The sequence below is a fragment of the Gymnoscopelus braueri genome (assembly GCF_963280865.1).
Source record: "Gymnoscopelus braueri genome assembly, chromosome: 19".
NCBI lineage: Eukaryota > Metazoa > Chordata > Actinopteri > Myctophiformes > Myctophidae > Gymnoscopelus > Gymnoscopelus braueri.
In genome coordinates this window covers 47,997,815-48,014,872 of record NC_137621.1, presented here as the reverse complement: position 1 = coordinate 48,014,872, position 17,058 = coordinate 47,997,815, and the positions used below count along the sequence as shown (strand labels likewise).

General features: G+C 41.6%; 1 protein-coding gene across 1 annotated transcript in view; it reads left to right on the top strand.

Moving 5' to 3' along the window:
- Positions 1-2,978: 2,978 nt before the first annotated feature.
- The window catches only part of dicer1 (dicer 1, ribonuclease type III), a 67,112-nt gene continuing 53,032 nt past the window's right edge, over positions 2,979-17,058 (top strand). Inside the window, 7 exon segments of the mRNA XM_080413239.1 lie at positions 2,979-3,119; positions 8,431-8,479; positions 10,082-10,197; positions 12,651-12,882; positions 14,046-14,208; positions 14,768-14,898; positions 16,242-16,376. Of these exon segments, the coding sequence (XP_080269365.1) occupies positions 12,769-12,882; positions 14,046-14,208; positions 14,768-14,898; positions 16,242-16,376 (543 nt within the window). The 5' untranslated portion in view covers positions 2,979-3,119; positions 8,431-8,479; positions 10,082-10,197; positions 12,651-12,768.

Here is a 17,058-nt window from a genome sequence, read left to right as displayed (position 1 = left end):
CAGCGCCACTACTCGAGGTCCTTTAGAACGATGAACTGCAGTTGCCAATGCATTCCCTATGAGAGGATATGAAAGTTAGCCTACTTTTAAAATGATCCTACATTAACTGGAGACGATATTGATTTAAATAAAAATATGTTTCCAAATGTATGGAGTGTCTTTGTCAACCTATCGTCTTGTTTTCTTAATAGTTGATGTGTTTCACATTTAATTTGCCACTTTAATGGGTTACCCATAATGTTAACACAACAGAGGGTAGACGGCAGACAGACAAGTAGTCGCATTTCAGCGACATCACTGTCTTTACGAGCACCAGCGCCGACTTTGAATTCTCATCCAAATCCCGACTGACTTTGTTCATGTCTATATTTTGAACATCTCATAGGCATATTCATTTTCTACCTACCGTGGAGCTCCGACGGTACATGAAAAATTATAACGTGTGGGTTTACTGCTGTTGTATTAACTTGCCTGAATGTAAGTTGGGGAAATAACCCAACTAAATGGAAGAGTGAAATATCCCCCATTTTCAACTACTTAGTTAATTCTCCAGGATAGTATTAATATACAAATAGTCTTGCAAGATGCTGTTTGGATAATTGTCCAAAATAAATAGCGTATAAAAATGATACATGACAGACACAAACGTGTCTGGGTATTGATAATCTCTCAAGAACAGATTCTGCTCTGCGTTTGAATCTGTCGGGGCCCGGGGGGGTTCGTCATATTGCGTACACACTGGCCTACAAGTGGGCGTGCCTTCAGATCAGGAAGAAGGCCGCGCTTTACCCAATCAAATGTAGTGGGCGGGATTCACGTGTCCGTCGATCCTTCCCCACTTGAAACAAACCGAAACTAATTTAACAATAGCGTCCGCGGAGCAGACAAAACCGCGGAAAGATATTCACATTTTAACTTACTCTTTCATCATAGAAACAAGTGGGCTTATAACCAAAACGATCCATGTTCTCTGGGAGAAGTGGTGTTAGTGTTCCGTGTAGAAATATTGTTAGTGGGAATGAAAACATAGTCGCACCACCGGAAGTGATGCGCTGAAGGCAGACCAAAACCCCGGTTTCCTTGCGCACGGGTGCTACGTCAACTTCCTCCCAGAGCCAACTGAGATAGTCAAAAACAGCAGAGGGTGCTGTTTTTCCTTTTCATTTGGCGATGGGTTCCCAGATTGGGGTATTGAAAACCTCAAGGGATGCGTCCGTGACGTATATACCATGCGACCACTTAAACTTTAGATTTCAGATGCTGGAACTTTTGACACACTGATGGAGTATATTGTAGTATATTGTGGGTAAGTGGCGTTCCCAGGAATTACATTGGGCAGGCGAGAATTCCCCCCCCCCCCCGGCCCCCCCTACGAAGGGGGGGGGGGGTACTCGTGGAAAAATCTCGGGGGAAACAAGTTAACAACAAAACTACACTGACTACAAAAACGTTAATAAAAACAATGTGCAATAATCAATCAATTCTTCAGTGGTGGTCTCTTCATGTTGTAGTTTAGTAATGAATGGCTCAAGCTGCTCTCAGAGACCCTTTTATGCCAGGTGAGTACAGGTGATGGCCCAGACCCCCACCTCTGGCACTCCTGGTACCCCATGAAGACAAAGGCAGACATTTGCATCACTATAGGCGAGGGTCGCTCTGCTGAATGGATATGGTGGTGATTAGCTGCCTGCCGCGTGAATGGACGAGGAGTAGTTAACCAATGAAATTGGTAGTTAACCAAGGAAATTATGGTATTTTGCAATGCTTCTCATAGAGATTGTATTGAGAGCTGCAGTTCATCGTTCAACGGACCTCGAGTAGCGGCGCTGTCTCAAAAGTGGGTGTGAAATTTGTAGTTCCCGTGTGTCTCTATTGTAGTTCGGCTATATTTCCACAATATTTATCTGTGGAACCGAAACTAAATGTAATGCCTCAACTCCTACTATTCCAAGAGCTTGTCAGGCTGGGGGGTCCCCAGTTCAAATATGATTCTTTTGGAGGGTCGCGGCCTGAAAGGTTTGGGAACAAGTGACTTGGACTCTCCATGCTCTTTCCATGCTCTTCTTCCGAAAATCAGAAAAAAGTTTTTTTCTATGTTGGATTCAAATTGAACCAACAAATTATACTAAGATCCCCACACCCTCATCATCATGGACCTACTAGCGGATTACCAGTGTAAGGCTACTTTATGTGGATTATGCGGTCGACATGCACTGACATTTTGCACCTTTATCCCATGTACAACGCACTGACTTTTTTTGTGTGTATTTCTAGCACCTTAACTAACGTCCATAAGTCATGCACAGATACTGTGCATGATATACTTATGGATGTTAGTTAAGGTGCACAAACTGCACAAGTGCCTCAGATAAGTTATTTAGGTGTGTGAGCAGCTATGCTCACGCACCTAAATATCTTTCTCTCTATGAATTGAGTACCTGAGAACCCCAATTGAAACAAGCCAGTTGCTTTTCAATCCTATTTAGTTGACCTTGTATTTTGAACTTGCACGAAAACGTGTTTTTTACTTCTGTAAAACCTGTTTATACCTGACAATAAAGCTGAATCATTGGCCTAGTCCATGGGGGGGGGGGGGGTACCCCAGCAAACGTAGTTAATAAAGCGTCATAATCATTTGAACCCCTTCATCCATATTTTATACTTTGGCTATTCAAAAATAGCAGATCTACAAGCTCATAGTGCGCTGAGCTTGTAGATCTGCTTTTTTTTTTTTAAATAGTGAAAATGTGGGCAAATCTTTGAATACATTATTTTCAAAGTGAACTGGGCGAACTGAGAAGGGGGTCCTTGGCTAAATACATATCAATTTGGGGGTCCTTGACATGGAAAAGTGTGAGAACCACTGGCCACTGGTATGGTCGCTTCTTTTGAGCTCGTTTTCGTAGACCCACTCCCTTCCTTGTTTCTCTCACTAAGACGTGGCAACACTGAGGCCCAGGTGCAAAGAGAACCGGTCCCATAACACACACAGACAGCCTGCTAATCGGCACCGCACGGCGGCTGGAGGGAACGGGGAACAGCCGGGGGCAGCCATTTCACGGCCAGGACGACACGCAGGAACCATTTCAGCCCCGAATAAATAAATAGCCCACTTTCTGGTGAGACGAAGCTGGATAATAAGCGGCGTTCAAAAAAAGTGTGTGCGACCCCGTCCGTCGGCCTATGTGTGTGTGTGCACCCTGGCCTGCATACACAGGGCTAGCTGTTAGCAGAAGGCTAGCTGCTAACAGCTAGCAGCAGGCTAGCGGCTAACAGCTAGCAGCAGGCTAGCTATTAGCTGCCAACAGCTAGCAGCAGGCTAGCTATTAGCTGCCAACAGCTAGCAGCAGGCTAGCTATTAGCTGCTAACAGCTAGCAGCAGGCTAGCTATTAGCTGCTAACAGCTAGCAGCGTGCTAACTGCTCAGTAATGAAGACATGCATGCTGCTTTCTGCACCGTATGTGTGTTACAGTGTGTGTGTGTGTCGTGTTGAATTTAATACAGAATTTGTTCTTCGGAATAAACCAGCGGGGTCAGGGTTAGCTCGCCGTTAGCTCATTAGCCCGCGGGTGTCATGAATTAACGTTAATTAGCTCGGTCGCTAGCTCTAGAGTCTAGTCTTCATATAACGGCGCTGTTGCACCCAAGTCGGTGACCCGTCGAATTCTGCGTCTCCACGCACAGTTCGCTGTGGGTTTTGTCCTCCCCCCTGAACTTAAACTAAACGCACTTAAAATAACCCTGTCCACTCCGCACTACCCGTATTAAACACACTGGACATGGTGTGACTGTTTTAATACATACATTTTGTTTCTCATTAAAGAAACAAAGTAGTAGACGATACTAGTGACCCCTGGAGCCACGGAATTGTATAGACGTCCGATTGCGGCGTAGCACCTGTTAGCACGCATGAGGGACTGTTTGGTTTAGTCCATGAACTGCACACTGTCACACCAACAAGTCTGTTTGCATTCTGTTGGGTCTTTATTGCAGCAATATTTATATATCTTTTTTTTTGTATCACGTTTGTATTCGTTACATTTAGAGTATAATTTAGATATTTCAGTTTTAGCCTGGGTGACAGAAAGGCCAATGCATTTGGAAGTCATTTGTTTGTCAAAAATAATTCATGTATGTATTTCAATTAATTGTATTAGTTTATTACAAGTATTCCTGAAAATTATGTTGATGTGTTGTTGATGTAATGTCTCATCAACTCCACACCTTTGGGACATATTTTGTTTTGTTGTACCTGACGTTACTCATCGTGTGGACCCTCGTGCCAACATCAGTCAAATATCCATATATCTAGTAATTGAACAGTTATAAGTAGCCTAATTTAACTTATTTTGCTATGTGATATGAAAGTGGTGAATAATAATTGCTAAGTCAATGATTCCAGGAGATGCATGGAAATCATAGGACTATGTGTACCTTAAAATGTGATTTAGTACTACTTTTGTTACCATATTCTCAGTCATTGATTCTCTAACATTTTAATTTCAAGGACCCCTATGACTCTGAGAGTGTCGTTCCATTCAGTTCTATTTGCACACACTCAGAGTTACAGTCCTGTAAAAGGGTCCATTTGGTACCCCCCCTACCCCTAGCAACCCTGAGGGTCCCTGAACCCTGAATTGAGAACCGCTGATCTAACTGGAATGGTATTAAAGCTGTACTTTAGTGTACAACACCCAAGCATCAGGCTAGTGTTGTTTGAGGTAATGGTGTCAGTTGTGCGCTTTAATCTGTGCTACTGTGTTAATCTGGTTCGGCACTGTGGCACCCCACTGCTTTAAATGTGTTGAGGCTAAGCGACAAGTCAGTCTGCCTAATTTTATGCTGTTATTAATAACTCATTTTAATATGAAAGCTTTGTTGGAACTCGAACCAGGAGCACCAGAGGTATGACAGTGTAAATGCACTAATGGCACTAGGAGAAGATTAATGTTTGATAGCGTTTGCTCTGCAAAAAAGACAGATTGGTCTCCTGGAAGTATTGATGCTCTTGTATCCGTGGTAATGTGTTTGTTTGACTTTGCTTGCGAGGATCTGCCGTGTGTAGCGTCTCTGGCAGCTCTTACGGTTTTCTTGTTTATGTCACTGTCAGTGCGCATGGCCTGGTTTATATATTCCCCTGATTTGGCGCAGGTTCAAGGACCTAGCTAATCTTCTATAGTTGTGAGTCACAGTTGGTAGAGGTGGTTGAAAGGTTGAATTCCAGGTTTCCCATGCCGGTACACCATATTGAAGTCACGGTTGGCGGACGTAATCACCAATCCATTCAGTGCTGCTGTCAATGCAAGTTTGCTAGATTTCCATACAGGGGTCGGTAGGGCTGCTTGATTATGTCTAGAATCATAATAATCAGATCAATTTGGTCAATATGAGATCACGATTGGTTAACACGATAAAAAATGGACTTTGGAATAATCATGCATTTATTAAACTTAAAAAACTAACCAACAAAACAGTGGATTTTCTTGACCCTATGTTTTGTTCCTTTGGTTTTGTCGTAGACCACTTTGTATTGCATTTCAGATGATCAAACACAGTGGTCGTATTGCCTTGTGGTGCAGACAGACACCACAGTGTCATAAATCTTGCACAGTATTTGTCGTTCCTTGTCAGACTGTGTTTCCAAACAGCTCAATTGGTTTTTATCTGTATTGTTTACCAAAGGCTCTCTTTCTATCATCTTGGCTCAAGCTGAACTAAACATGCCACAGCCTAACTAAGAGTGAGTTTGGGATTTTATGGATGGGGTGAAAGCGTAAAGGAAGGGGGCAAGCTGGGTTTATAACAGTGGTTCTAAAACATTTTCATGTCAGGGACCCCCAAATTAATATGTATTTGGCCACGGAAACCCATCAGAAAATAGTTTCTTCTAGGGATCCCCAATATTAGCTTTCTGTTGTTAAAATGTTTTGAATATGTACCAAATTTTGCAAATGTTTCTTCAAGATGTTTTGAAAATGGCAGATCTACAAGCTCACAACACATCGCATTGCAATGCGTTGTGATAATTGCCTAGGTATATACAGTATAGGGTTAAATTGAATTTGATGCTATATTAAATTGGCTGGGGACCCCCTGAAACCCCTCATGGACCCCTGTCTTATAACATGAACATGTATCAATGCAGCACATGCCAATACTTTAACCGATTGTATTGCCACAGCCAGATAATTCCAAGGCATCAGTGAATTTGTGTGTAGACGCAGTAATTGACTCCCTGATCTTGGCCACGGCAGTCCATTATATCTTGGCCCAAAAAGGAGGACATTTCCTAATATGCAGTGATTCACCTGCAGCCTCAGCATTCCCACATGTCCAGAAGCTGGACAACACATGCAACATCAGTGCTATGTCATGGAAACAAAGTTGACAGTGTTGGAAATGCGGAAGGCTGGTAATTCATTACAAAGACAAACCAGAGGCAGCATTTATCTGGACCACCCCCAGTTTGAAAGACCACCGTAGTTTGACTCTTAATAGTGTTATCTACATAGCCTGTTATCAACACACAATTTGTAACTAGCCTAAATGTAGTAATGTACGGTGTGTGGGACTAGATCATGCTGATACATATATATTTCTCCAGCTCAACCAGTGTCACATAAACTTGGCGGCACACTTTTTCGGAAGGCCCCATGTCAGTCACCATGACTGATTTCAGTCATTTTTATGAGATTTAAAGGATATTCAATCAAGCTGGTAATAGAATATTATATTAAGAAGCGTCTTCTGTAAAACCCTAGGATAATTTGGTAAAAGCATTCTGCAGTTTGGAAGTGCTAGTGTGGAAGACTCCTCTCACGCTGTTACCACAAATCACAGATTGGGACAGCCTAACAAAAATGTTCAGTCGTGAGATTAGTTTTTGGTTCAATCCCTGAGGCCCATTCAGGCATTTAAAGCACAGTAGGCCACCAACACCCATGCGGCCGTGAAGGTGTTTCTGTCACAGCACCTGTGTGGAGCAGGTCCTTGGCATAGAATATTTAGGAGGACTCCCATCACCGCCTCTTTAAAGTTAAAGTCTCGGGGGCGCAGCCAGCCAGCCCCGGTGAATAATCAGGTTAGATTTGATTTAGTGCCTGGATGTAGCTCAACCCCGCATGGGTTTCCAGGTCATGGGGGGCAGCCAGCCAGCCCCGGTGAATAATCAGGTTAGATTTGATTTAGTGCCTGGATGTAGCTCAACCCCGCATGGGTTTCCAGGTCATGGGGGGGGGGGGGTGCTTTAACCAGCAGCAAATGTTGTGAGCGGCCCGCACCATTAAAAATGAAGGCTTGTGTCTGCTGAGCTGAGCTGACTGGCCGCGATTGGTTGCAGCTGTGCGGCACAGCGGTGGTCAGACGAGAGACGTGTGGTCTTGATTTGGGGCCTTGCGTCGGAAAGTGTTGAAAAGGCGCCCGTCGCTGTCTGCCGTTACCTCTGAATCAGTGGTTCCCAAAGTGGGTCCTGGGGGGGGGGGTTCTGGGTGTGTCCCCAGCCAAATGATTGATAGTTGGGAACCAAATGGACCCTTATGTGTCAGTAACTCTTGAGAGCGTTCATAGTTCCATTTTTACGCTCTCAGAGTTAAACTAACACTGATGATACTTACAGTGCAGGTTGGGGGGGGGGGGGGGTTCCAGAGATCAAAATGATTTAAAATGCGGGTCGGTGGTCTGATGCATATCAAATGCTGGGGGTCCTTGAAATTTAAATGGTTGAGAAACGCTGCTATAGCCGTAAAAAATAGTCTCTTATGAGGGTCCCTGCCATATCTTTTCAAATGGGGGGTCCGCGGGCTATTATGTGTCAATTTGGGGTTCCTTGACATGAACAAGTTTGAGAGCCACTGCTCTGAACTTGACTGCTGCCCACCCCGAATCGGCTAACTGTCACTAGAGCCCGACCCGTGCCAGAGGTTTGGGTTCAATCAATGCCGATCCCGATTTTGGAGAGTCCTAGACCATTGGTTCTCTCAAAGTTGTTCATGTCAAGGACCCCCAGATTGATATGTATGTGGCCGTGGACCCCCATCTGAAAAGATTTGTTTCAAAACATTTATTTTCCAACTTTTCCAAACATTTTCGATATTTCTTCAAATATATTTCAAAAATAGCAGATGTACAAGCTCGCAACGCTATCGACTGATAGTTTGACAAAAAGTGCAGTAATAATAAAAAGGAAAAATAACTTGGATTTGATTAAAGTTTCTATTTCAAAACACTGAACTTATAAGCAAGAAAGTATAAATATAAAAAACATTGAGACATTTGAAAAACATTGAAAACTTGTTTCTAGTGGTTAAAAATTAGGACCCGTCGGCTGCAATACCGATAGTCAAATAATGGCCGAAATATCGGTCTGGCTCTGTCAACCCCCAGCAAAATGTCAGCCCTCTGACCCATCCTTTCTGTTTTCTTCCTCACAGAGCTGTAGAACCCCAGCTAGAGGTCCCACCACTGTCCTTCTGTACAGAGGTAAGATTGGTTTCCACTATTCTGTCCCAATTGATTGATTCATTGAATACTTTATTAGTCAGAAATGTAAACAGCACGAGGTACAGTCAGACATTAAAGGCTGAAAGGATAACAAAAACGTCCAGGGGACTTGTTTCCATTGTGGTCCGATGTATTCAATTCATGAACATAGCATAAAAAATAATGCATGTCATCAACAAATACAAAACACTATGTGTACAAAGGAGAAAAAGGAAAACCGGCGGCAGTGAATGACCAATACAATATTCAAGATGTAGCTGTTTAGCTGGAGGGCAGCCATGTTTTTCCTGTGCCTGCCAGGCTGGGGATGATGTTGTCAGAGTTTAAATCTGTGCACGTGTTGTTGTTGTTGTGTTTCAACCCTGACATCATCTTTACCCTGACATTTCTATCAGCCTGTCAGCCTTCCATCCACACATCCTGTTGCACTACTTCACTTGTTTGGTAAATAAGGGGATTACGGAGTCCTGATTTTTATCGTGAACGTGAATGGATGCCAGTGGGAAGCTGGAAAGTTTCTTTGACATTTCGTACATTCAGCGGAAACTGCTCTAACATCTGATTTTTAACACTTAGAGCACAGGAAAAAAATGAAAAAAATAATATGGCCATCACCTGTGCTTATCTTGGCCACTTGTTTTATTCAGACAACAGCCAGTCTAGTCAGCTAAATGCATGGATTAAAGTTCTCAGTCGACTGATTTCAGTCATTTGGATGCCATAGAAGCCAGCATGTATCCTATGAAAGCATGTTGCGCACGGACAATAGCAGATCTACAAGCTCACAGTGCGACTTGTTCTGAGGTTGTAGATCGGCTGTTTTCGGTGATAAGTTATTTTAAGATGAAAGAGTATTTGAAGTGGTCAGACTAGCAATAGAATGCATGTTTAGAAGCATCTTCCATAAACGTGAATGGTCTCAGAAAAGTCATAAAAGCAGAGGTTATTGCCTCAAATCTGTTATTTTTTCAACTGGTTTAGTTCAGGTTTAGAATGATAAATACTTCAACAGCATCATTAACCCATTTAGACCGGGAAAGAATCTGTGTCATTTTTAGATTTCTTTGGCTATTCAAAAATAGCAGATATACAAGCTCATAGCGTGGCACCAAGTGCCCCGCTACGAGCTTGTAGATCTGCTATTTCGCGATTTATTTTTGCAAATCTTTGAATATACATTTATTTTTTATAGCAAACATTTGTAACTCAAATCTTTGCTTCTGGGGGAAAAACGTATGTTGCTATATGTATAGTGGTGTTCAAACCTTTTCATGTCAAGAACCCCCAAAATGATATGTATTTGGCCATAGACCCCCATCTCAAAATATTTTGTTCCAGGGACCCCCAGGAGCAAAGATTTGAGTTACAAATGTTCCATTTAAAAAATAAATATACCGGTATTCAAAAAGATTTTTCAAAAATAGCAGATCTGCAATTTTTTAATAGCCAAAGTACAAAATATGGATTACGTGGTTACACAGATGCGTTCCCGGTTTGAATGGGTTAAACTTTGAGTCATTAGATTAAATTTAGCTTTACTCCATGTAAATGGCTCACTCTGTGAATGCTGTGCGTTCGCAGGTCAAGCTGCAACTGGGAGATGCGGGGGGAACCTCATCAGGAGTCGATTGAGGGATAATCTATCATGAAGCCCAGATTAAGTCCTATTTGCCCGCACTGTGTCTCTGACCTTACCTGTAAGCATAAATTACGTTTCACATTACACACGAAACTGAAAGATTGAAAAGGGAACCATATTTTTTTGCATTTTTTATGTTCACGCCTCTGTTGACATGAGTTTCAGTCTTGGCACACGCCCATGTGTATGGAGGACACCTTCAGAGTGGCTTTATGGTACACGGGTCAGGTTATGTTACTGTACACCAGGGACTGTTGTCCTAAAATGCCACGATACTGCTCTGGGGGCATTGTGTTTATTTAGGGCGGAAACTATTGATTGTATTCTTGCCGGTTATTCTATAGGTCAGTGGTTCTCAAACTTTTTAAAGTCAAGGACCCCCAAAATGATATGTATTTGACCACGGACACCCCCAACTGAAAATGTTCTATCCCCCCCCCCCCCCCCCCCCCAGAAGAGAAGTGGCAGATGTAGCTCGCTTGCGTTTCAAGCTAGCGGATTTGCTACTTTTGATGCTTTTGTGTGACACTATAGAACAGGGGTGCCCATTACGTCGATCGCGATCGACCAGTAGACCGCAGAGGCTGCGCAGGTAGACCACCTGCAATGCCCCTGAAAAAAAAAAAAAAAAAAAAAAAAAAAACTTTTTTTTTTTTTTTTTTTTTCAGGCTCTAGGTGGCGCTGTGGCAGAAAACGGTGGCGCGGCACTAAATGGGGGGGGCGCCAGGAAAAATATTGAAACAGTCCTAATGCCTTAAAGGGGTAGTTCACCCCCCAAATAACTTTTTTTCTATTGATTACTCACCCCATGGAGCCTTGAATTCATAGATATTTATTTGTTTTTGTCGCATTCCTTCCTTTATTATTTGATTATAATAAATTTAGCCCCATTGATTCCGGTAGGAGACACAAATGCATTTGTGTCTCCTACCGGAATCAATGGGGACACATTTATTATAATCAAATTATTGGCTTAGGAATGTGACAAAAACAAAAAAATATCTATGAATTCAAGGCTCCAGAGTCCAGATGGTCAGTAATCAATAGATAGTTTTGGGGGTGAACTACCCCTTTAAGGTCCTTACACACCGGGGCGATTTCTTTCATGCGAATAATACGTCTTTTTTTAAAACCTTATAAAGTCAATGCAAGCTTCCACACCAGTTTCGCGGAGCGAAAAAAGCGTCTTTTAATTATTCGGAACGAGTCCGAATTTTGCGTAGGCCTATATTCGCATATTCGCCGGTGTGTAACCGCCTTTAATGTTGTTATTTAGCCCCCATAGGTAAATTAAAAAAAAAAAAAAAACATTAATGGGATAATAATTATTTGTTGGTTGGTAAATAAAATGAATGAATTACATTTTTTTAAATAATAAATCGGTAAAATCAGGCAAAAATAATAATTAAATAACCTAATCCTGACCCTAACCCTAAAACCGAAATAAAGTAACCAAAAAACGGAAAAGAAACCAACAAAAACCAACCAAAAACCAAAAAAAAAAATAATAATCCACCCAAAACCGCGCAAATTTCGCCCACCATGCCTACCACCATGCCTACCACTCATGCACGCGCGAGTGGTAGATCACCTTGAGCTGGCAATTTCAATAGTAGAACTCAAGTTAAAAAAGTGTGGGCACCCCTGCTATAGAATGATCAAGTACGAAAAAAAATGGGAAAGGTTAACACATTCACCGCCAAGGTTTTTTCATAATAAAATCACCCACTGCCAGGGTTTTAATCATTTTTTTATAGAAACAATGTGAATTAATTGTCCGTTTATTTTTTAACATTGAAGTGAATGGATTATTATTTTTTTTGTAATTGTTTTTATTTATTAATTCGTTAGGGTTAGGGTTATAAATTTATACTCAAAAATTAGAGAAACTTTTTAGGAATTCAAAAACAGAATTAAAAAAAATAATTAAAAGGGGAGAATTCTCCCCTTTGGCGGTAAAGACCATTGACTGAAAAGGGGGGTGAGTGTGAGGATCTACACCATGAATTTGAAAAATAATAATAATATTTAATATCATATTGTTTATGTCCCTCAAACGTTTTTCAAAAGGTTTGAGCCTAAATCAAGCCTCAGATATACTCATTCAAACTAACTTCTCTCTGGCTTATAAAGCACTTTCACCTGCAATACCACATTGTCCTGTTTGGCACGGGGCGCTATTGAGCCAGTTTGTATGCAGTAAAAAAAAACAAATAAGAGAAAAAAAATATATATATATTTTTTTTTTGGTTGGAACTGACGTCAGGGTGCAAATCAGTTTGGCCTGTTTTGAGACCAATTTACAGAAAACCCCAGAATTGCTGTGATAGCCTGAGTGTTCAAACTGGGGTATTTTTGGGGATAGAAGAGAGGTAGGGGAGACCAAAAACACACAAAAAAGAAGAAAAAGTAAAAATTCATGGTGTAGTCCTTTTAAAATATGAAGAGGTTTCTGCCCAACAGTGAAGATATTATATCAAATGTCTAATCGGTACTTGTGTCTCTCCCCAGTGAACTTTTAACAAGAGGAAAGCGAAGGATGAAATGAGATAAAAAAAAGTGGACGACTGGAGGAGCCCAGCCCCCCCCCCCCTACCTCCAACCCCCCCTCTCTCTCTCTGTGTGAAGCATGGCAGGCCTACAGCTGGTCACCCCCGCGTCTTCACCCATGGGGCCTTTCTTCGGTCTGCCATGGCAGCAGGAGGCCATCCATGACAACATCTACACACCTAGGAAATATCAGGCAAGGGGCGACCCAGACCGCTGGAAACATATGAAACATCTTAACCCTTTAAGACCGGGAAGGCATCTGTGTCATTTTAAGATTTATTTGGCTATATAAAAAATAGCAGATATACAAGCTCATAGTGTGGCACCGAGTGCCGCGCTATGAGCTTGTAGATCTGCTATTTTTTTTGGGAAAAATCGTGAAAATGTGTGCAAATCTTTAGTTTGAATATATATATATATATATACTTTTTTAAAGCGAAAGTTTTTAACTAAAATCTTTGCTTCTGGGGATTTTACAAATGTCTTCTTAATCCTACGTTTTTTTTTTCCTAAAGTGTTTTTTTTTTACTTTTTACTTATGTTGCTATATTATCGATGGTTTTCAAACTTTTTTTCATGTCAAGGACCCCCAAAATAATATGTATTTGACCACGGACCCCCTCCCATCTAAAAATATTTTGTTCCAGGGACCACCAGAAGCAAAGATTTGAGTAAATATTTGCACAAATTTTCAGGATTTTTCAAAAAAATAGCAGATCTACAAGCTCATAGTGCGGCACTTGGTGCCGCGCCATGAGCTTGTAGATCTTCTATTTTTGAATAGCCAAAAAAATCTAAAAATGACACAGATGCGTTCCAGGTCTTAAAGGGTTAAGCTGGTGTAATGAATCGGTCCCAATTAGTTGGGCTGAGGCGTGGACCGCAGAAGACCTGACCATGACTAGAACAAAGATAACCTTTTACACGTGTTGCGTCAAAGGAACGGTTCACCCAAGAAAAAACATTATTTCTATAGTTTACTTGCCCCTTTGATGTCTTGGAACACGAGATAATTTTTCGTTTGTATGACATTCCTTTACGGTGAAAACACTGAATGAATTTGAGTAAATGTTGCCCCAGATTAACAGCAAAACTATATAAAAAAGGAGTTTATAAACTAAAAAACAACTATGTGCCCATGGGGTTCAATCTGAGCCCATTCCCAGGCGCGTGCGTCATTCGTGCATGAGGCTAATTAGCCTGGAAGAGTTTAAAAAGTGTATTTTCTTGTTCTATGGTTATATTTTAGAAAGGCAAGCGGCCATCTGACCACTTAACACAGATGGGTAGTGTCATGGCAGACCATTTGAAAGGCACTCTTTTAAACCTTGTTCTTTAACTTCCACCCCGTTACAGGTTGAACTTCTTGAAGCAGCTATTGAACACAATACTATTGTCTGCTTGAATACTGGCTCAGGGAAGACGTTTATTGCAGTACTCCTAACTAAAGAACTCTCCCACCAAATCCGGGGAGACTTCCGAGAAAATGGAAAGAGGACAGTCTTTCTGGTGAATACAGGTAAGAGAAACGACGCCATAATACATATAGCCACGTATCCAGATCCCTGTGACTACCGTAATTGTCTACCAATTTAAAAAGAATCCCTGTTGAATATTTTTCTCCACCCTTTTGTGTTGTTTAGACTAGTGGTTTTCTGCCTTTTTAAAATTCAAGGACCCACAGTTTTGATATGCATTAGGCCCCCATTTCAGGGGGTCGGCAGCAGAATGTTCTAGCGTCACCATCATTGTAACCATATTTTATACTTTGGCTTTTCAAAAATAGCAGATATAGCGCTATGAGCTTGTACATCTGCTATTTTTTAAAAATCATGAATATTTTTGCTAAATATTGATTATATATATTTTTTAAAGTGGACATTTTTAACTCATATCTTTGCTTCTGGAGGTCCCTGGCACAAAGTATTTTTGAGATGGGGGGGGGGGGGGGGGGGGGGGGGGTCTGCAGCCTAATGCATATAATGTTGGGGGTCCTTGACATGAAAAAGTTTGACAACCACTGGTTTAGAATTAGAAATGATTACACACAGACTTAGATTTGTGTCCCTGGTTTGCAGTTCAGTCTGTGGTTCAGCAAGCAGCTACAGTCCGGACCCACTCGGACCTCCAGGTGGGAGAGTACACCAGCGTGGAGGAGACCTCGGCATGGACCCAGCAGCAGTGGTGCCGAGAGATGACCCAAAATCAGGTGCGAGGAAGAGCCTCATCGGCCACATTGGACTCAAATAAGGGCATTTCTCCTGGGTTTAGAAATACAGGGGATTTATCAGCAGTAGTAACATATGGGTTCAAAGGATAAAAATGCCATGTTAAAATGCCCGATGGTTTTAGCTGAAAAGTATGTACTTTCTACATTTGCTATTTTTGAATTTGAATCCTGACAGTTTTGGACTTATGAGGTTTCCACCCGACAGAGACGATATGTTATATCATTACCTTTCATATTAATGTGTTATGAAGATAAAGATGATGAAAAAAATGACCCCAACACTAAAATGATGATTTGGATGACCCGATGGCCGAGTTGTTAGGACACATACCACATGGGCTCTGATGCCTGACAGCGAGTTCCCGGTTCCATTCCTGGCCAGCCAGACTATTGATCAACAGATGTCCCATCTGTTCCACTATGTCTTTTCTCTCCCCCCCCCCCCCCCCTCTCCTCTGGAGGCTCAATGTAAACACTGCATCTCAGCAGAAGGAAATAAGCGTGTTACTTTGACATGCAAGCCAAAAACAGCAGTCTGACTGGTTGTTTATTTCTGATGTTTGATCAGGCTTTTAGGTCGATCCATATTGAGCATTAATGTCCAACGTTTATCACCGTTATCGATGTCAATTTTATCGTGAGGACTAGGTTGGATTGGTTTCAAGCTGTGATCTTTGTTAGCAATGACGTCCTATCTCTCATTTTGTCTATTTCCCACGACAAGAACTAAACCGTGTCATTCAACATATTTCAGGGTTCTGGATTTGCATTCCATGTTGCTGCTGTCGGGCAGAAACCTCTTATCTCCATAATTTCTAACTGTTTGTGTTTTTTCGTAAATTAACGACGCCCTACTTCAACATACTACAAAAGCAGCAAGCAGTTCCACAAGCTTTTGAGAGAAAAATATATTTTGGCAGGCCGTGATGATGCCGTCGTAATGCCTGATTTGTATTTAGCTGTGTGCCGAACATTGCTGATCTACAAGCTCACAATGCGTCGCAGACGCTTGTAGATCGGCTATTTTCCGAGCACGCCGTCCGCACGCAACTAAGCATAAAACCACTTGTCTTAGTTCTACTGGATCTCTTCTCCTCCAGTCCCTCCCTAACATTTTAGTCCAGTTTTTTATTTGTTGACACAGCTTAGTTTTTATTCATTTTTTGTTTCGTTTGTTGTTTTCTCCAGTGAAAAAAGGTAGTCGTCATAGTTTTAGTCGACCTTCATTAACGCTGATGGGAAGTTCTGGGTTACCCTTCGTTGTTGAAAATCAACCAGTTATAAATTCTTGATTTGATCCCCCCCCCCACCCCTCCCTGCAGGTACTGGTAATGACGTGCCACATATTCCAACTCGTTCTGAAGAACGGAATCCTACCACTGTCTCAAATCAACCTGGTGGTGTTCGACGAGTGTCACCTGGCCATCACCGACCACCCATACCGGGAGATCATGAAGGTGAGTCCAACAGGTCCATATAATAATGTTTTAGGTCACTGTTCCTCAAAGTCTGGTTCCGGAGGCCCACCAGCGACCCTTTACAAGTCTGTAACTCTTGAGAGTGAACAAAGGCACACCAATCCACACTGTAAAGAAGATTTGATTTATTTATTTGCACAATAAAAATAGTACAAAAGTAACATTATTAAAACATAAACAGAAATACGTGCAGGTGAGAATAGGCCTGTCACAATTATTACATAATCGTCTAATTGCAATTATTTTAGGTAATTGCAATATTTTTTGCATAATCGTCATAATTGTTTTAAAAAATCACACATTTCCGAATACAACAAAAAAAACAGAAATAGCAGATCTACAAGCTTACAACGTGTCAAAAAGTAGCCTGAAAGAGCGAGCCCTATCGATGGTCTTGAAGGGCGGATCCAAACCCAGGCGGTTGGATTCCAGCGCCGCTTCCTATTGCTTCACCAATCTATGTCCCCGCCTTTTCTTTTGCATGCATAAAATGATTATATATGTCAATAATTTCTTTGTATATTTAAGTTATTTGTCATATCTTGCCTGGGGATAATTTTTTTACGAAGCCTAAATGGCAAACAGAAATAAAACATGTATTCATACGTTCCAATGTTCAACGCCAAACACACAATTAAATCGTTAATCGCAACTATTTGAG